General features: G+C 42.6%; 1 protein-coding gene across 2 annotated transcripts; it reads right to left on the reverse strand.

The window, feature by feature from the left end:
- Positions 1-1,645: 1,645 nt before the first annotated feature.
- Positions 1,646-21,060, reverse strand: TMEM233 (transmembrane protein 233). 2 transcript variants are annotated; one of them, XR_014185463.1, is made up of 4 exons: positions 20,616-21,060; positions 13,835-13,969; positions 7,078-7,262; positions 1,646-1,683 (listed from the first exon to the last, which is right to left on the reverse strand). XR_014185463.1 is itself a non-coding variant. In XM_082066249.1 (3 exons), exons 1-3 carry the CDS (start codon positions 20,802-20,804, stop codon positions 7,251-7,253), a joined length of 336 nt encoding a protein of 111 aa, XP_081922375.1. In that variant the 5' UTR covers positions 20,805-21,060; the 3' UTR covers positions 5,415-7,250. The 2 variants fall into 2 exon arrangements, 1 of the variants encoding a protein (XP_081922375.1); XM_082066249.1 differs by lacking the exon at positions 1,646-1,683 and having other exon boundaries at positions 5,415-7,262.
- Positions 21,061-21,845: the final 785 nt, after the last annotated feature.

Raw genomic sequence — 21,845 nt, forward strand, 5'->3', positions numbered from 1 at the left:
TTTACCCTTTGTGCTTCATCAGCTGTCACTGTCTTTCTTCCACTTTTCCAACACGCAGAACTGCGGGTTCCCAGGTCAGCAGTTTTCTTGACAAGGAATTGTTTGTTTTCTTCTTAACCAATCGAAGCAACCTGCAAACAGACAGAAGGATTCCTCCAAAATGGAAGTGTATCCTTGTGGCATGCTGTTATGTTGTGGGAGGAATCCTGCGGGGATATACAGATTCCCCATGCCTAATCGCAAGTGCATGGCTGGCTCCTGCACTATGTTTTGAGGAACAGCTGCTCTGAGCTTCTCTTTCATGGGTAAATACCGTGGCATGGGACAGCCTGCCACAGGGCTGCGAGGAGAATGCCTGTGGGCAGCTCTTCCCCAGCCCCTGCACAACAGTTACCCTGCTATAAAATGCAGCTGTTGTTATTCTGATATTTCACACAGCTTAACACTCCTGAATACTTTGTCTCCAAACCTAATTGTTTTGTTCTCCCCTTTTTTTTTTTTTTGGGCCAGTGCCAATGCACACGCCTCTGTGTGTGGTTATGTCTGCAGAACTGTCTGCAGTGGAGGCTGGAGATACACGGTACCATGTCTGGTCCATCACTTGCCCAGTAGGAGCATTGTGACGATCTGCACAACAGCCTGCCAGACCCATCGCGAGCAACAGTACCTACACTTTGGGGACCACGCTCACTTCTTTGCAATGGTTTTCGTTACTTCTAAGAACCACAGACAGGTGATCAGCTACAGGATAATGACTGCTAACAGCTCATGAGGTTGTAGTAACTAATCTATGGTGGGTCAAAGCATTAGTCAATTTAAAGTTTTGGTATTAAAATGTGATGGTTCCTCCCTACACGGTGATGAACCCTACACCCATTGTGTGCTACACACCAAAACCCTTGGGAGACACTGGCCTGTGGACAGGGCAGAGGCAATGGACACGGGCATCTCAACCTCCTGGTGGTTGGGATTCACTGTGGCTGCCTCCTCCCTCTTTTCCCCACAACACCTTCCTCTCCCACCCTGATTCTTGTCTTCCCTCACTGTCAGTTGTGACAGATGAGTGTAGCGCAGTCCTACAGCAATCACCCTGTAAGTCTTTCTGTGAGGCGCCTGGTCCCCATGAATTATGAGGGCTGGATGACATTACACCGTGAACAATGAGTCTTAGGTGGAGGACTTACCAGCGCTGCCCAATAAATCATCCCCCTGCCTCCTCAGGGGCACGTCCACGTGCGTAGTCCTCACATGCCCTAGAGTATTGTTTTATCCTGTCAGCTTGAGTGGGAGCCCAATTCCCTTGCAGCTGTTAAAGCAGGAGATGCGGGAGCAAGAGATTAGCCAAAGACATGCCACAGGAGCCTGGCATTGCTCATCCACCCACTGATTTTATGGAACCCTGGAGTTTTGCTCCTCCCTTTAACAGCATTGGTGACTTTTTGCTTCCTTCCCTTCTTGAAGGGCATAAAAATACCCCTTTTTGCACTCCATCCAGGACCAGCGTCCACATTCCAAAGGAAGACTACAAAATACTGTTCTTCTCCTGCCCCTTTACGTACCTGTCTTAACCTTCTTTTTCTTACTGCCAGATAAGGATGTAACAGATGGGGAGCTGGTTCACATTCTTCCATCAAGACTTCCATATGTGTCACAAATGAATTTCCTGGTTCCTGGTTAACTTCCCTAGTGAGAATGTCAGAGGTGTCATTTGCCATTAAAATAATTTATCATGACAACTCTCTCTAGTTTTCCAAATCACCATATCTCTCAGGTGGGGGACACAGCAACAGGCCACTCAGGCCTAGCCCTCAATTAGTACTCCTGACAGTGGTACCAGAATAATTCAGATTCTTTTGTTCTGGTGTATTCAGGACCCTGCTTGTGTTCGCTACCCACATTTCCATGGAACAAATGCTCACCTTAAGTAAACAACAAATTTATACATCACAAAAACAAATACAAAATTCTGTATCAGCAATCACAGCAACTATGTGGATCCCCTAGGATTTATGTTTGTCTGCTCAGGAAGAAGTAGTAGTATCATGGAAATTGTATGGTGAATCATAACAGCAATTTGAATCGCAAATGGCTGACTGGAGGGTAAAAGGATCAGGGAAAAATGTAACGGAATAATTTTGAATAAGAAATTCACTTAAAAGTGGACTGTGCTTTTTTTTTTTTTTCCAAGGAAATTTCTTTGAGCTGCCATGGGTCACCATTACCACACAGCCTGCTCTGGAGTGTGCATACCTTAATTTCAGTGGAGTTTCCCCCTTTCTTACCCCAGAGTACAGGTTAAAAAAGAAATACAGTGACTTAAAGTCTCACACTGTGCAGCTTAAAGTCCTGATGAACCCATTGATATCTGGCAAAGTTGTTTTCCCTTGACATGATGCAAGCTTATTTAGCCAAAGAGAAGTCATTGCAAGCGACGTGGAAGCTGACTCAGCCCTACAGCTAGGTACGACAAAAACAGAAGAGCCGCCCTCAGTCATGAGCTGGTAGATCAGATTCAGACTTGCCATAAATCACATTATAAAGGACACATAAGCAAGTTCTTCTTGTAGCTTCTGTGTCATGAAGAGTTGGGTGGCAGCAGCAGCAGAAGTTATCCTAGAGTTCCAGATGGGATAAATTTAACTACAGAAACTTTCTGGTTAAATTTCTTACTATAACCTTCCTTTCTACCTTGGGCTCCCAAGTTTGCTCCTCCATCTTTACATTGGCTGAGTGATCTGTTTCCAGACCCCCTCCTCTTAGGTCACTTCTGAATTTAGCCCATTTTGCCAGGCTGCCAGGGAGTGATGCAGAGGAAGCTGGGCAGCCTCCTTGAAGGCTCACTCACATTTCAGGGCCGCATGCCGTCGCTGCGCATGCAGAACATGCCGTTGTGCTTGGGAAACAGAAAGTTGTGAGCACACATAAAAATCACTCCTAGACTGCTGCATCTCTTCTCATCCCTACTCCAACATAACACTGCACACCTTCAGAGACCTACTAATTAAAAATGAGGTTGGAGATGGGAGGGTAGTAAGAAGAAACAAACACTCAAGTAGCGTTTCAGCCTGACGCTTACCAGTTTGGCCCCAAATCAGTCCAGTGACTTTCTTAGTATTTAAATCTCAACTTGCCCTGGGGAATCCAGTCCTTCAACTGCATCCTCTTGTGCACGTGTGCACACAATGCACACAAAGTAAAAACTAACTGGGCACGTGACACAGTCTCTCTTCTACTGATGTAAATCAGTAACAAAATCCATCTTAAGTAACTGGTAGACAAAGTTAGTGCCCAGGTAAAGAAATGAGCCTAGAGGGAGATGCTTACACACTGCTCCAGCAGACTGATTGCGAGTGGTGGACACTGTGGCAGCAATCAGACAGAACCTGTCTGCAGGCTGAGAGGCAGAACACAGTTCATACTGAGCACATATCAAGAGACACTGGTACAAAAGCAACAGCTCCTGGGGCCATGAGCCACGCTGTTCATGGATTGGGGCTGCAACTACACAAATTGAAGAGCCAGTGCTGATCTTCAAGTCACAAGTTGTAAACTCCTGGGTGTGCCTGCAGAGAAGCACCTAAGAATTTAATTTTGTGTTGTCCCCTTGATTTTTTTTTGCTGTGCAATCTGATGAAACATACACCACACGTTGTTTAAGTGTCTGGCTGACCCCCTTCATACAGCAGCAAAGAAACTCCTCTTATATTTAGAAGCCCTCTTCTAGGGTTACATATCAAGATACATGCACACTGCTGTTTTGCAGAACGCAGCTGCCCTGTAAGAAGCGAAAGATGCTAACATGATCCAGGAGCTGAGGCCAGCAATTTCAAGTTTCCATCTGTCTCTGCCTGTAATACATGCAAGAAGGAAAAGAGAGCAGGACTTCAGGCATTAGTTGGTGCCTTCAGCATGCAGGAAGACTGCATCAAAAAATGGAAGCCCTGAGCAGCTTTGTGGAAGGAAGATTCTGCCAGGACACAGATGCTGAGTTGAAATACGTTTTACTGCTTTTCCCCCCTATTTCAGGAAATAACATCATTCAGCACATATGTATGACAGGTTTGTGGGGTTTTTCCCACCAAAAAATGGTAGGTGCAATGCAAACAATCATGGGCAAATCCAAATCTAGATGCATGATGATGAAGAAAAGGTAATTTCCAGAGCTTGTAACAGATAATGAAATTCATTTATATGCCCCTCAGAATATAAAGCAGGCACTAATTCCTCAGTCAGACAACTGGATCCTGCCTTCCAGATCCACTGCTGTCACCAGGGGTCTTGCTGATTTGGGCAGTAAAATGTCATTTCGCTTCCCTATGTTTGATACCTCTCTTTGTATGGGGCCATCACACCTATGACAGACCTATTTGGTTGCACAAGGACCATATTAATTTCCAGGACAAGCTGTGTTTGATTGCATTTCTCAAACAGGGTTGAAAATTCGTGTAAACATAAATAAATGAAGCGAACCAATGCCAGTACATTAGTAAAGCAAAAATAAGATTACCTATGACATAGAAGCATTAAAGGACATTAGAGGAATTGCTGCATTTTCCCCTGTCACATTAAGTGGTTTAATATAAAGCCTTTATTTTTATACCAATCAATAGCACTGTAAGGTAGCAACATTTATCTTCAGAAGCACTGAAGATACAATGGCTCAATTCTCAGTAGTATTAAGAACGAGACTTCAAAGATATTTATTAGCATCAAGATGCAAGTTAGATTTCCAGTATGGTTTTCAAAAGCATCTGAACAAGCCAGGTGTCTAGCTCCTATTGATTTAAATCCTTGTTAGGCACTTCCAAAAAATACTTTGAGTTGCCTATCCTTATCTTCTTGTGCCCAGATAACTTTGGAAATCTTTCTCCCCTCTCACAGGACTAGCAGTGGTTTAGTTTACAGTACTGGAGTTTACTATTTTGCAGGACGAAACTTTTTGTACATGCTTTGGTTTTTAGTACACTGACGTAGAAAACTACTACTACAGCAATGCAATGGTGTTGACTTGGATACCAGCAATTCAAAGTGGTGAAAATGTGACCTCCATTACCTGCTGAGAGACCTCCTTTGGTGACCTCATCTGATCACTTTTTCCTCTGGGTAGGAAAGCCCCGAAGACACCACCGAGGGACCACTCTGAAAAGGCCTCAACACTCTTGCTGGATGCTATTTTGAAAATGAAGCCAAGAGCCTACCTCACTCATATTTTGAGCATTAAGTGATCTCTAGAAGCATCTGAATGTATTAGCCACAGAACAGACTGGATGTATAGTATCATATAGGGCAGAAATCCTGCTTTTGCTTTGATTCACTTTATTCTGAAACTGTCCAAGGGGTTAGGAAAAGGGATATTACTCTTTAAAATAGAAGAGGCAACAAAACTTAGAAAAGACACTTCCCACATACCAGAATAGACATGAATTAAAAGTAATTTTATTCCACTTCTCAATGACAGTTCTATCATATCCGATAATAAGGTAAGCTACTAAAAGTCCCACAAGACATATCAGACCATTGAAATAGTATTCAAAAACCAAAGAGGAGTTCACAGAACAGCCAATTATTGGAATCATCAAAATCGGTGGCAAGATTCCCACGTGGACAAATTCGATCAGTGTAAATGCTGAAGAGATCAACTGATTTCACCAGTGTTCATGAAGATTTATACTGGAGTAAGTAAGGATAGGTGATGCATCATTGACTTCAATGAAAGACAAAATTTGGCACAAAGAAAAGCAAAAAAGCACATTGAAAGTATAATATCAAGGCACAGAAAATACATGCTACTTCCAGGCATATGCTTTAACAGGTAAAGGTTTCTGGGAGATTATTATTCATTTTAATAGGCGGTTGTACTCCTGCCAGGTATGAGTCTTTTCTCACTTGCACTGGCAAAACTCCCATGCATTTCGGGGTCATCAGTCCAGATTTACGTTAGTGCAAGCAGAGTAAGTGTAAGCTGGCATAGCTTGCTTGAAGATGTAGTAACAATTAAAGCGAATGGAGCAAAAACTGCTCAAGATGTAGCCATCCGTCTTAACACTCAGAGTTTACTCCTTTTAACATGGAATATTTGTGTGGCAAAACAAATACATTCTTTCAAACAGTTTTCAGCTAATAAAAAACAGCTGTCCCATACTAAATTTTCATAAGGTATCAAGAAACTGCAGTAGAGGCCATGAATTCTGTAACCTAAAACTGTTCACCGAGTAATATCTTAGGATCAGCAAGAGCGTGTGTAACTACATAAGGGTACAAAAGTCCGTCCATCTCTAACTGCACTGATACACAGACATTTCATGGCAGGATGAAAGGATGAACTGAATAAAAAAAGAGACATGAACAAAGCAGAACACAATGAAACTATGTGACTTGCTAGAAGAACAATAACAAAGGGATGAAGAACATCTATTTAGAAAGAGGATCTTTTGTCAGATAAAAAAATAAGAACTTTTTACATAAGTGAAGTTTAAAGAGGAAAATATAATCAGTGCAACTTTAATGCAGAACTGGAGCTAAGCCAAGGGACTTCAACGATGAAAGACAACAAAACAAAAATAAATCATTAAGAAAAATATGGATGCTATGGAAGAAGAGTGTCTCTTAATAATCACGTGATTGGAATCGGTCCCAGGTGGTTAAAAATCTAAGGTAAAGACCTAAAAGCTGAGGATTACAGAAGAAAGCAGTCGCTGAGTCAAAGTACACCCATGGCATTATAAAATCACACAGCAGAATAAAATCACAAACCCATGGTTATGATTGTATTATGTTGAGATTAAAGTAATTAAAAAAAATCCTTAATGGCCTCATCCAAAACCCACTGTAGGCAACAGGAGTTCTACCAGCTTCAGCAGGCTGTGCAGCAAATCTTACTTTGTGCACCTTAAACAGTCCAGATCTGTTGGCTTTGTCTGGCTAGGCTCAGCCAGGGAACATTGTGGATCCAGCATACATTCCATGTAAATGCGAAAGAAAAGGGAGTTGTTAGGGTAAGATCTCATGATACATTAGGGTAAAAGAGAAAATGCTGCTTTATACTGAGATTCTTTAAAAATAAATAATTTTGAAAACCTGGTCACGCCATGCTGATTAACTAACTGGACTATCAGTTCATCCGCCAGCAACATGCCTCTGCAGACTTGTAGGGTCAAATCTAACAGTCTGGAATGAAGGGTTTCCTTCTCATCTTCTGTTTCTCCTCCTGAGATTTACATGATGATATCCTCCAAGTGCAGTTCTGGTCTTCAGATAGCATGCTGCAAGGACACAGAAATATGTATTTTTAAAGGAGGAAAAGTCAGAGAGTTTGCCTTGTGAGTTTAAATTATTAATTCTACAGATCTAATGGATACATTATGCCACATTAGTAGCGCTTGTTCTCTTAACAAACATCCCTCTAGATTAGTGGTTCAATACAGTTTTGAATCAAAGAGCTAAGTGTCTAATGGCACCCATCATCTGTCAATCTGAACTAAATTTTTAAACTGGGTTACCTGAATCAATGCAAGTTAGGGTCTCTCATTGCCAGGAAATGGGCTCTTATTTGACAGTTTCATGAGGTCAACAGCATCTCTGCTTCCTTCAAGTGGTACATACAACCGTCAGGCAAGAACAATATTTTCAGCAGACAACTTGGTAAATACAATAGCCATACACGTCAGAGGTTTTAAAAGGACTCTTTGTGCATCTGTTTCAGGAGTGGAAATAAATGAGAAGTTCCCTCAAATTTTTTTGCTGGGGGTAGGTCTCAGACATTACCCATGGACAGTGCTGATCTCACTGGCTTGTCCCTGGATGCTGGGTTCTCTGCTGGAGTCCTGAGATAGCTTTTCCATCAGGCAGCTACTTTGTAGCAGCTCCTAAAAGAGAGATCTAGGACCAGAGGCACTCAACAGTGAATATATCCTGCAGACAGCATTAACTCATTTGTTAATTGTCTCTTGGATGCTACTCAGGACTCCAATGGATGGAATCTATTGTGGGGACAGTTCCCCCCTGCACAGATGAAACAACTGGATCAGAATTTTTCCATGTGGTTTGCTAAGGAAACGAAGCTGATGTAATCACATGGCCTCTGTGCATCCATGTGTGTCTGCCCACTACTCAGCATCTGAGCTGACTGAACACATTTGATAGACAGGATTTTAAGCTGTTATGTTTTTACAAATCCAGTAAAAAGAGGTACAGTATCAAGGAGATAATCAGTTAGTGCCCTTACTGGTAGAAAAGCAGCAGTATGACCTCACTGGCTAGGTGGACACCAAGAATTAATATGAGTAAAAGACCATAGGAATGCCCTGACTTCAGACCTGGTGCTCTACCAGTTACTGGCAGGTCAGTCCCTGCAGCAAAAGGCACGTAGTCTTCCTTGACTCTTTTCTTACTATGGTGATGCACAGAGAACAGGATTGGCAATGTAAAGATCTGCAGGCTGGCTTTGTAATTCCTATCATCATACTGGTCCCCCACTTCATTGTGTCTCCATGAGAGACAGTCACTCAGTAAAATGGCTGCAAAGGCTTTTTGAGCACCTTGGGAAAGGGACAACAGAGATATTAAAAATCTTGCATGCATTTTCACCCTGAAGAATTATTTATAAGTTATTAAGAAAAACACATGCACATATCTGTCCCCGGAGCACAGCCTATATGCTTACTGCTTTTCCTTTGACCAGTAACCACCAGTGTTGCATGGCTGCACATATGCTTTATTTATTCAGCAGTATAAGCTAGTACTTTCTGCACAGCCTGGCTGTCTCTGCCTTCCTTCGAAGCCATGCTGACAGCTGGCATTTCTGTGTCTTGCTCGGGGTGAAGTTCTAGCTCGAGTGAGATTAAAGGGGTTAGAAGTTCACACTCCTCTACAAAAGCATCAAAATATCGTTATGGTCTGCATGAAATTCCAAAGTCACTGAACACAACTACCTTTCTCACATATGTTATTATCAGAAGATAATTCTACCCCTGCCTGTGAACCTGGCGTTCAAGATAAACAAAGACAATGTACTTCTGATGTGAATGAATAAAGTGTTGGACCCTGGTCCACTGGCAAGAGTTCCTTGCATTCCTTTCCTTCAGTACTTCTGCTACCCTTCCTCATACCATAACTGCCACTACCTCAGTCACAGCTCTACAGAAAAGCTTGTCTCTTTACTTCACTCTAACACCTCTTACTAGTTCTCCACATTTCTACTTTACTCACTCCCATTTGCCCAGACTGCACAGAACCACTGGTGAGCTGCACAAAACCCACAGACTTTAGATTATATGCTTTGTGGGTCAATTGGGAAGCAAAACTTGTGAGCTCTAGTTCTGCCCTGAGTGGTGTTGTCAAGCAACACTCAGACACTAGAGACAGTCTAAAAGCATGTGCTGCAAGAAGCTGCAGATTGTTTCAGAGGCTATGCAGCAATGCCAGCAATGGAATAATAGTAGCACGAAATAGAATATGACATGGTGAGATCCAGTTAAGAAAAGGGTTTGGAATATCTGGGGTCTCCTTTTCTGTAAGGAGGTTCCAGCCCAAGATTAGGTTTCTCCAGTTCCTGCCAGTGGGACTCAAATGAAATTCAAAGACACCAAGAGACTTACACTATCAAAAGGCAAAACAAAACACTATTTGGAATCTGCTCCAAAGATTTGGAGACTGCTCTGAAAACACAGATCGTGAACTACTAGAGAACCCTCACTCACTAACAAAACTACTAGCAAGAGACAGGAAGGCTGACTCCAAATCCGTTCAAGTCAGTGGAAAGGTTACTAGCAGGCTTAATGAAGAACTGTAAGAACAGTGGTACTGGGGCGGAGCAGCTGTCTTCACAGCATCCCACCTCAGACACTGACACGTTACAAATGCCTGAAGTGACTGTAGAAGAAAAGGCTATGTCCGGGCTGATATTTCTCCCTTTATTGCCTTCCAGCTCAGGCAATCTTCAGCTTTCAGAGCCTGAGATTGTATCTGCATATTTGCATTTAAGCTCATTTTTTTTTTTTGGTAACTTCACTCATTTCAAATCATCTCTATTTTTTGTACCCACAGCAACCAGAAGGCGTAAGTCCTACATCTGCATAGTATGGCACATGGAAAAAGTACCTCCTCCTTTTTTAAAGCTGTTTTCTTTAGGTGCCCTTGCACCTTATTCATAAGAGACAACAATCACTCTTTATTTCACTACCTTTAACTACCCATTCCTAAGTCTTTCCCAAGCCAAGGAGATAGTGTCTATTTTGTCTTTCCACATATAAAGGTTTTCTCATACCTTGCAGCCCTTTTCTCTCTCTGGTTTTTGTTTGTATGTGCGTATGCCACAACTTCAGATAAGGAGATCAGAACTAGAGGCAGGATTCAGGATGTGGTTCACAGCCAGGTGTCGCCTGTCATTAGGTATCCTGCCATTCACTCTCTAACCAGGCATATTACAGCAGAGTAAGGCCACGTGCAGGCTACGGCACACAGCTCTGCACTGTTTCAGTTTCTCGTGAGGTCTCCCTATGGAGTCCCTTTTCTCACTGCAGTTCTTGATGGACAACATGCCTATTGGCACACATGCAGGGCTAGACTCAGCGGTGACACAAATACTGGTTTCAGTTACATGTGAGCAAGCAGTGGAAGTGTAATTCAGCATTCAGGACTGACAAGGCAGGAGTGCAGGAGAAGCTAATAGGAGAGGGGAAAAGTTATAGGGTGGAGTAACAATAAATGTGGTCTAGTGTGGAACAGGGGACAGCCCTGATTCAGCACACACCACAGCTTAACACTCAGAGATTCCTCAGCATAATGAGGAAAACACATGTTTACATTGATCAAGACAAGTTTTATTGCTGGGCAAGTGACAGTTTCCCCTTGTCTACATTCAGGGGCATGACTGCAGAAGGTAGATGGTTCCCAAATACTGAGTGGGCCCTGTTCCAGGAGATATATATATGTGTATGTATGTATATATATATATCTCACTATATATCTCAATGCTAAATATAACATGCCAGTGTTAAAGACAAACGAGGCTCTCCAAGGCAGCAGTACAAGCCCAGAGTTGGCTTAGCACCAAGTAAATCTTCCAAATGAAAAGTCAAGGCTGTTTCTTCCACGCAGATGCAGGTGTTGCTATTGCTCTGCAACTGAATAAACCAAAGGCGGCATGCAAGGAAGCTTGGGGATGGAGGCAGGAGTTTTCTGAAAAGTGAAATGGTCTTCCTCTTCTTGACTCTACCAGTATTACTGAGGGTGTAATTGGGGGTGTAATGTCACTGTTTGTTCAAAACAGGAATTTTGTGCACTTCTCTGTGATGTGGAAGGCCTGAAGTTTGTGACTTCTGGCAGGAGAAGGAATGTTCCTTTCGGCCTGCAGATCCTCCAGGACATGTGTAGCCAGCCCCTTGCAGGAAAGGTGGGGAATTATTTTGAAGGAGACTTCAGAGCCAGCTGAGCCTGAACCAAGTTTCTGTACCAAGAGGAAAAGTTGTGTAACAACTGATGGAGATTGCCCCCTGCCAACCTGACCTGGATGTCTCAGGTTTGCTGCTTTCCAGAAGCTCAGACTTAAGATGTGGAAGAACTCCCGAGGCTCATCCAGCCCTCAAACACATTACACCCCGCATCTTTGCATGGATAAATCAGAATGAGCTAGTGAAATTTATCAAAGGGTTTATGCATACTCAAGTAACACCCTCTAGCAGTCATGGGATAACAGAAAGTACTAACACAGATGAGAAATGGGATGGTTGGATAATAAACCACAAGCTTAAGGGAGAGATACGTAGGAATATGGAAGAAGAATACAAGGGCATACTCCCAATGGTAATTCACAATGAGACTTGTTATCCTTTGTATACCAAAAGAAGCCACAAGGAATGTCAGCAGGAACAACTGGGTGATACAGTAGCTGATGAATTCCAGGGGGATAAAGCACGCAGTAATAAATCCTGGAAGGGTCAAGCTTTACACGCGTATTGCTGAAGTCTAAATTAACTTTCAGAAAAAATGCATGTGTAGGTCATGGAAACATCAAATCTGCACCTACTAGTAATCAAATAAACCAGTTACAGGGGTGACTGTCATATTATTCTATTAAGGTTATTTTGTACTATCTTATCAATACTGAAGCATATATATTAAAGTTAACATAGAAATAATTTACAATCACTTCACGTTAGCAGAGTGCAAAGTGGCTGTTAGTAAACAACCATGACCAAGTACACAGGGATGTGAGATAACTGCACAGAGCAGGCAGCACCATCCACATCAGTGGCACGTCAAACTCAAATACAATTTAGTATAAAATATAAATGTCCAAGAGTAAGGCAACAAATGGAACTCAGGTAAGCATGGAAAGGCCAGTTGGGTGCTCCTGTTCACTCATTTTTATGTCAGAAGAATAAAGAAGGTGGTGGATTCCATCAAACACTTTCTTAGAAGCAAGTGCTCTTTAGAGGGTGACAGGTGAGAGGGAGAAGGGCAGTAGTAAAGAGATTGGAAAGCCAGAGAGCAAGGTGAGTCCAGTAAACCCCCAGTCCTCACAAAACTCAAGATACCATTTGGCCAAGAGACCTCTATGGAAACTATTCACTGAATACAGAAATTAATATCCCAGCAGGGTGCTTAGGGTCCCCAGCACCCACCAAGACTTCCACCTAACACAGATTTTCCTCTTAAAAAAAAAAAACAACCAAAAAACCAAAAATCAATTAAAAAAAAAATCCTCAAAAGAAAAAATCCCACAAATTTGTATTATACTGATCTACTGCTGCTTACTTCCATGAGGGTAGGAGAGAGAGAGGTGCTTACAAATACCAGATATAAAGTGCTAATTACCACTAATACCTGGCAGAGGGCACAAAGCAGCATTCGCACATTCAGCACACGTGGTCCTACTGCAGCGGAACTGAAACATTGACTACAGCTAAACGTAGGTGGTGTGCCCTGGTTAGCGTGAATGCTTCAGGGCAGTGTTGTCTGCCACTCCTCACACTGCTCTTCTTTCCTCCTACCTAAAAAAAATAATATTGAGCTGCTATGCTTGCCTAAGAAATGATGAGTAAGTTAGTGGAAGCAGACAGAGGAATTTACTGCCGCTGTCAATTACAAAACTTGGCACACCCAGCCTGAAGTGACTTGCTTTTAAATCTGTGAGGGCTGAACAAACTGAACACAGGCTGAACCAAAGAGAGATTCATGCTTCCAAAGAACATACTGTTGCACAACCTTCAGAAAGGATTTCAATACCCTAATTACTTTTGTCCTCTTTTCCAAATAAGCTTATATCCAGGTGACCACTGTCTATACAGAGATTCATTTGTCAAGCTTGTTCACTATCGTTCTAGTGTACGAAATTACACAGCAATGAGAGTGAATGATGTTCTGCCACAGCAAGACAAGTCAAAAATTACATTTGTGGTCACTTTTGATACAGGTAATGCCAACTTAATATCAAAGAGTAAAATAGTAATTGACTGTCTTCTTCTGCTTGCAAAGTTACAAGATATGTTGGACACATTATGAGTGAAAATTAGCAACTGGGGACTCTTATCTGAAATCTAAGGATCTCTACACAGCTTATCTTGCAGACTGTGAAACTAATAGGCAGAAAAACCAAAAAGCAACTGGCCTAAAGTGGAAAAACTTATGGGAACTGCAAGAGTTCCTAGAAAACTCACTGCTGCTAAGACACAGTCATTTGCATCTAACCACAGACAGACAACAGAATTTTCAAAACTGCAAAGTAAGTACATTTTAACATCAGTAGATAGCTCTGACAATCTTTAGTTTCTTATTCTGAAGCCCGTGCACAGAGAAGAACTGCTTGCATTGGGACTAGTAGTGTTTTGCTTACCGTTGTGAAATGAACTACACAATAGATCCCAATGATGACAAGTCCAATGATAATTGATGCAACAGCGACCCAGAGCGCATTGCGACCCAGTCTTTTTGACCCTTCTATATCTCCTTGATTATAACTGTTTAAAGCCTGTAGAAGAGAAACAGAAGAGTTTGTGACTTTTTTATTTAAACAGAAATGTGTACAAAAACTGATGTGACCTCTTTGAACTAAGTTCTGTGCACTTTGGTACCGTAGAAAGGACTCCAGAAAATGGTGATTTTATTTGTAAAAATAAACACCCACTGCCACCAGCCCAAGGTAAGCAGGGAGTCCAGCTTTCCGTTCCACTCATTTTCAGCACATTTCATTGAAACTACAGCTCTTTCATTTTCAGTGGTGACGCTATATTCATATGATGAGTTTTCTTGTACACACCAGCATAAGAGCTGTCAAATCAACTCTAGTATACCTACTTGCATAAATCTGTGGCTTTTCATCTCTGGAAATAATTCTGTAGTATGTGAACTGTTAGTCGGCCACTTCGCTAGCAGTGAAATAAACTCCTAAGCTTTATAAGACCATAAGCATTCCAGGAGCATAAATAGGCTGCATTTTTACAGAAAGCCTCAGGAAAACATCTTAAAAAAAGATTAATTTACTATTTTCCAGTGTTTTACTTTTCAAAACAGAGTTTTCAGAATTAATAGGTGGGAAAAAGAAAAAAAAAAAGGAAATATAGATCACATGAACAAAGTATCTGAGTGCCATCTTGACGGGCTAGAAACTCTGTCCCTTTGCCTTTTTGGAATGCACTGATAGTCATTATCATACACATCCTCTGATATGCATCAGACATACAGATATTATCTCAGACTTGAGTTTATCCACCCAGATTTCACAGATGCTTTATATTAATTAAGTGCAGAGATGACAAGGTGTGATAGGACCACTCTGATCTTCTAGTCTTTTCTAAGAAAGACTGTAGGATTTTCTGAATTAATTTTTGTTTTAACCAGACTATATTTTTAAAAGAAAACAAAAAAATCAGTGAAGGACACTAAAGTATTCTAGTATACAAATATAACACAGTTTGTAGTAACTTTTTCCCAAGAACAGGGTGCTATCAAAGGATATTAAAAAAGAGTACTATTTCTACAAATTATTTTGTAAGATCAGGAGAATTTGAGCTCATAAATCATAACACTGAGTCCAGATTTTTTCATCAGACTGCACTATTGAACTATCTCAGCATAATACCTCAGGGAATCGGGTTTGTCATAACCTGTTCTTTAGTATCTCCTAAGTATTCCAGAAAGTATCCCAGAAATGGGAGCTGCAGGGGGAGAAATACAGGGACCTGATCAACTGAACTGTTCTGTGGACTAAATAATTCAGGTTGTCTTTAGAAAACAACTGTATCAGTTATCACCAAGTTCTATTACAAAAGTGCTTTAGTTATGTATCATTTTTTATAGCAAAGACAGAACAACAGTTAATTCAACAGAGTAAAGATCTGAGATTGTGGAAAACAGGAAAGGAATGACCTTCAGAGGATACCAAGCATTGTTCTAGAGCCTTTTCTCCCAAGCAGAAAAATAATTAGGGACATTATCTGTGTGTGTTCTGTCGATTAGTGAGCACACAGAAGTTAATGGGCTAGACACATCCTTGGTGTTAGTGCTGCAGTAAGATCGCTCTTGCCAAGACAGTCCCAAAGCAATGAAACTTATATTCCTAGAATTGCATCTCAAGGATAAGTGCAGGTTCTTATTCTCTGGTGTCTAAGAAAGGCTGAGCTGCTGATGCACTCTTGCCCTTAAAGAGAGCACTGATCCATTTCTTCTCTTCCTGGAAGCCCACATGCCTAAACATTTCTCTACTTTATTTCCCGAAAGAACATTGCTGTCAGGTTTCACTGAGGTTGGCTAGCGGACTTAAAGGGTATAGAGGGGAAAGAGAGAAGAGACGGAAATGAGAGATGGACACAAACACATAGTCAAATAGGATGAGTGCCCAAACCTTGTTTCCTTCGGGTACCTGATCATTCAGGCAGAAAAACAGCAGCTGTGCTGACGCACAGTCACCTCTGGTTCTCCACCAGTGTGGTCTCCTGTTACAAAGGGTGGCTGGAACAGTTAAGTTACTCCGCTCTTTTCAGCAGTCCTGTCTACAGAAGAAGAGTTTTCTTAGGTTTTCTCAAAATACATTCAGTAAGGTCAATAAAATGAGTATCAGGAGAAACATGGCTTGTCTTGGTCCTGACCAGGCTGAGTTCTCCTCCTGCCTCTTGTCAGCGACTATGAATGTGGCTGTGGCTACAGAGAGAAATAGGGAGAAGCATCACTGAGAGCCCAGCCCTGACTTTGTTCTCCCTACCCATCCAACGGCTCACTTGTCACGACATCTAGAGACTGGTCCTGCAAACACTCGAAACTCACCTCCTCATAGATGTGGTCTCAAGACGGAGACAGAGCTGTAAGCAAGACACGGCAGCAGCAGCTTGCAGTTCTGTGCAATTTTACTAATGTATTTAGGAAGTCTGGAGAATGTCCATGTGATTTCTGCAGGTACTGCATAAATTATTCACCCTTTGCACTTCAATAAATAATGTCATTTTAATACAAATCCATGATGAAGAGGAGGAAAACACCATTAATGGTAAAAAAGAGGATTTGGGAGAGACAGGAAGGAGACAAAAGTTTCTTTATTAGAAGTTTTAAATTAAATGGCATAACTTAGCATTCAAGAAAAAATAAGAGGTTTGGGGGAGTGGTTGGGGTCTGATGCGAAGCTCTTTGAAATTCATTTACTTCTATCTGCTTGAAAGGGCCCTTGGATCACGCTTCTAGTTCCCAGCGTTAGTCTGAGAAAACATTAACTGTTAAAGTGTTAAATGTTACAACTACTTATTTCCAAGGGCTAGGCAATCTATACAGAATACAGCTTTGATGTGTGCCATTTCATCTGTCCAACTTCTAAAACAAGTTTAAACTATTTTCACCCTAATATCATGTGATTTCTCAGGCTTCTGCTAACTTGCTCACTATGGAGTTGATCAACTAAATTAAAGCCACAGTTCTGCAGCTGCTTATTTACTTGAGTAATCTCAGTGACTTCACCAGGTTCACACACATCTATTTATAAAATGTATGACTCTGGCGACAGGTTGAAAGTGTTGTTGCAGAGGAAAAGCTTAGCAGTTTACAAAGATAAGGGCCATGCAAAAATGCCTAAGAACAGCTGCTGAGCCTTGCTGTTTAATACTCCTGAAGTAGGTACAGACTGTCCCATATGGTGTTAGATGTCCAGGTACCTACAAGCTACTGTAAAAAAAAGCTGTATAAATAATAAACTTTCCAAATAAACTTTCTAACTAAAGAGAAGTGGAGCCCTACAGGAACACTGGTCACTATGCTAGTCACTAACCTGATCAAAGCCAACAAACTGTACGTGGTTCATTAGCGTCTCAATTAGAAGAGCTGACCCTCTGCATCCTCTGCTGTTCCATGATTTCTACCACCTTTTGCTTGTTGTCTCTGCTTAGGGAAACTAATATACCAACAAGGCATCTGAATGCAAGGGTAACAAATGCAGTCAAAGAACTTGTTACTATCAGAGGCAGATAAGCCAGGATTGTCACAGTGTGACCACATATGTTATTTGAAATATGCAAATGATTAAACAGAAATGTGTCAACATAAAGAGTTAGCAGCAAACAATGAGGGAGAAATAGATTTTAAGAGACTGTTTCGAAGTGGTTACAAATCTCTAAGGCCCTGTGGAATGTGATGACTAGTCTGACATACAGATCTTTGTAATAAAGACAACTGAAGGTGCTGTACTGACAATTGCCAAGAAAATTTATTCAGCTACCAAACATCAGTGCTGGGTTTAGAAATATTTAACTGGCTCATTTTTCAGAGTTGTCCCACAGCCTCCCTTTGGCTCTGATTGCATGAGCCAGATACAGCCAGCCCCCCTGAGCCAGTGCTCAGACACAACGGGCAGGTCACAGTGGGTTCACAACAGGGGGAAAAGCCACCATCGCAGGTGAGGAGCCAAAGAGCTCAGTGACATGCTGTCTAGCCACAGCCTTGCATCAGAGAAGCCTCTTCTGCCACATGAGCCTCCTGACTTGGTACCTGCACCCCACACGCCTGCCCTGAAGCCTGTGGCCTCAACTATGTGAGAAAGAATAAGGAAGGTCTGAGTGAGGCACCTCTGGGGTTGAGTGAGCCAACTAATCATACAGAAACACAATGCGGTTGCTAGAAGTAAGAGGAAGCAGAACGGACAGATCTGCTTGGAACTGCAGAAAGGTACTGAGAACAGTAATCTTACAGGTAGGAGTCCTGGCCAGGACCCTGGGGCAAACACATCTCCATTTGCTAAAACTGCCAAGAAACCCTCACACCTGCCAGTGACCAGCAACTACTGTGAGGGGCCTGCTCTTGTAATGCCAGTACATCATGCTGATGCTATTAAGTGTCCATTCTAGAACTATCCTCTTACCCTGACAGAAGAAATAGATTTCTTTCACAGAGGAGGTAAGAAACAAGAAAAGGTTATTATCACAACAAGGAGAACTTGGGAGAGGTTGATTCTAAAAATAAAGTAAACAAGGTAAGATCTGAAATGGTAAGGTTTGTGCCCCTGAAGGTGAGAAACAAGTGAGGAAACCAGTGCTGGAGCTGGAAATGGGGCAGCAGAAGAGACTGAAGACAAATCTGTCATTTAATTTGGGGGTGTGTTAGAGCCCAGACTCTACTTTTAGAGTGAAAACACTGTCTGAATTGGGAGCATTTAAGGAGGACATGACACAGGCAAATGCCATACCTCTCTAGAAGCCAACAGGACTTTTCCTTCTAGGCCTATTCTAGGCAGTTGAAATTTATAAAGAACTCTACTTTTACAGGTCTGTATCTCTTCTAACACAAGATCTCAGGCAAAATCTACAGACTATAATAGTATCTTCTGTAAGAAAAGAAAGTAACCCACTCTTCTCAGTGTTAACCCTTAACAACTCTAGGAAACAAGCTGACAAGAATGCAGATTCCAGCAGAAGTAGAAATAAAACCAGCATAGGTTAAAATGCAGAACCTGGAGGTGAGGTTAATGGAGAAGTTACAAGTTGCAGCTCTAAAATGCAGAGGAATCAGGCTGTGGAAAACAAGTTGGAAAAGGAGAGGTTTTCATGGAAAAGGAGAGGTTTTAGGTAGGAATGACATTGAAACAGAAGAGATATTCACATCTAGTGCAGGTTATTGAATTAGTTTTTATTTCCCATCTTTAAGAAGTGGGCAGCTGAGACCTGCACGGAGCGCTCAGCATTCAGGAAGTGCTCTTCCCACCCTGGTTTCTACATATCTCTTGGTGACAGGTACTTAAGCCTGACTCCAAAAGCCTGTATGAACTTCAACTAGGGCGTGGGTGGACAGTTCTCCATATGGGGTGCAAAAATCTTTAGAGGCCAAATTCTGTCCTTGACAGTTAACTTCTGTGCAGCCCCAGTGCTTTGGTAAAAGTACTGTCACAGTGAACAGATGCTCACAGCCCCAGATTATCAGCTCTCATTACTTTATATAGCACCCTAAGTGTCCACAGACAGAAAGGATGCTGCGTACCAGCAGGACCAAATCTTCTCAAATCAAGGAAAAGAGCACATTGTACAATTAACAACAAAGAAAATAAACACAGAAAAAAATGACAGCTAATACATATCTGGACAAAAAAAAGACTCTGAAGATGAATTTGGAATAGCTCAAAGTAATTTTCAAGCTCAAGCAACGTGATTTCTGATCAATCTTCCTAGTTTTATAAGAGTGTGCTTTAGCATATTTTAGATATAGGTAATTATACTTAGTTACAAAAAGAAACAACTATATTTTTACTTACCTTTTCAGCCTGGCTGTCAGAGAAAATTATGAAAATACACAACATGTTTTAAATCCTTTTTAGTCCCTAAACAAAAGAAATACACTGCAGTATTACTGATCACACTGATTGTGTAGCCTATTAAAAAAGTCTGGATATGACTCTGGAACTTTTAACTCAGAGAAGATTCTGTGCTAACAATCCTTTTGAAGTAAATTGGATTGCTGGATTATTAAGGACCACGTAAATCAATTATGAGTTGTAGAAGTAAGGCTGTTCTCTCAGTGTACTCAATACTCAATTTTAAAAGGATTTTTCCCAACAACCTACAATCATTATCGTTATGTGTATTAATTGTAGCAAATAGCATCAGGCTAAAGAACCTGCTTACTGGAAAAAAAAAAAAAACAAAAACACTTCTATCAAATTTGATCAGCTGAAGTAGAAACCATGTCTGATCCTTTGCAAATCTGATTGCTGTTCCCCAGTTGTCACTTTCACACATAGATACCAAGTCCAATTCAGCGTGCAAGTTAGTTGATGTAACAAATTCCGTTAATTGGGATAAACCTTCCTCCCTTATGTAGTCTGATACTGAAAACCTGAACTGCTTTTCACTCCACATTTTATATCTACTGCCGGGATTGCTAAGTAGACACTCTGACCGAGCCCGCTGATGCTCTCAGGCTTGCTGCCTCACCTAGTTTTGTCTCCAGGCGCCCGGGACAAGTGGTTAAAAGGCGGCCGGATGGCCGGGACCCTGACGGTTGCTGCAGCCCCTCTTTGCTCCTGCAGGTCCCGGGCGGGCCGGCCGCGAGCGCCGCGGCTGGTGCCGGGCCGGCGCAGAGCCGGCGGTCGCCCCGCCAAACACCCAGCCCAAGCCGAGGGTCGCTTGGCCACCCGGCGGGGTGCTACTCACCATGACGGCGAAGACGAAGGCGACAATGTTGACGGGATAGGCGGGACAGAAGCAGGCGAGGATGCTGAGGAGCAGGTAGTTCTTGGGCCGCGGCTGCGGCGGCTCGTCAGGCAGCTCATCCTCGATGTTGGTCTCGGGGCTGTTCTCCAGAGCCCTCTTGATGTCGGCACCGGCGGGGAGCGCGGACATGAGGCTGCGGTGCGGAGGGCGGGCGGCTCGGAAAGCCCAGCGCCGCGCACCGGGCAGGCGGGACCCCGGCGCGGCGCCGAGCCAAGGGAGCCGCCCGGAGCGGCGCCTCCCCGGGACCGGCACCGGCAGCGCGGGGGTGGGGGCTGCCCGCCCACGGTTCCTCTGGCGGGAAATCTCTTAACCCGGGAGAAAATTCACGCAAGGGAGCGGGAAAAAGCAAAAGCGAACCAAAGCCGTCGAGGGTTCCCAACTACCGTGTCCCGGCTGCGTGTGGCCGGGGACGAGCGGGGGTTCCCCGGGCTGGCCCTGCCCGGCCCCTCCCCCGGCGCTGGCACTGCGGGTCCGCAGCCACACGGACCTCGGCTGTTCCCCTCGTTGCCGAAACTTTAACTGTTAAACGCAGTTACACGCCTTCAACTGAGTTCGCATTGCCTCCACAGAGAACGTCGTTGTGCTCTTAGTTTCTCATTTCTGGTGTCAGTGAGCTCCACTGGCAAGTGGCTTAAGCCTGCAAAGGGAGTTCCTTGGATCTCAGCTTAATTTGTCAACTCCTAACCCTAATGACTTGCTAAACTTAGAAAAAAGATTGAAAAGTAGCAGAAAATAACCATTTTAAAGCATTTCAATGCCTCAGAGGCCTGGAGCATCAGACCAAGCTTTAGCAAGTCATTACTGAACATAACACCTGTATAGGTGAAATCCATGTGGAGGGATGCAGGAGGGGAGGTAAGGAAATATTTAGTATTAAGCTTTATTTATTTGTTTTGTGGGGGCTTTTCTTGCCCAAATGGTAGGTTTTAAAAATAAAGATCTGCTTCCATTGTGATTTTTAAGTTAGCGAGTAAAAGCAGGAGAGCTTGCACCCAGAAATCAACAGATGCTTATTCTGACATTTATTAAAAGAAGAACTTTGTGCTTGCATGGCACTTCAGCAAAATGGGGAGACTTCTGATCAGATAAAGGCTGGAGTTGAGATTTTGCTCTGCCTGAGAGCATTTCATTAGTTAAAAGTTACAGAAAACAGTAAGGTGTGCTTAGAGC

The sequence above is a fragment of the Streptopelia decaocto genome (assembly GCF_964273445.1).
Source record: "Streptopelia decaocto genome assembly, chromosome: 15".
NCBI lineage: Eukaryota > Metazoa > Chordata > Aves > Columbiformes > Columbidae > Streptopelia > Streptopelia decaocto.

What these genes read in the sequence shown, in the direction of transcription:
- TMEM233 (XM_082066249.1), bottom strand. Translation starts at nt 20,804, where the DNA reads ATGTCCGCGCTCCCCGCCGGTGCCGACATCAAGAGGGCTCTGGAGAAC. An exon ending in CCTTCGTCTTCGCCGTCATG is followed by an intron (nt 13,970 to 20,615) that starts GTGAGTAGCACC and finishes TCTCTTCTACAG; the next exon opens with GCTTTAAACAGTTATAATCA.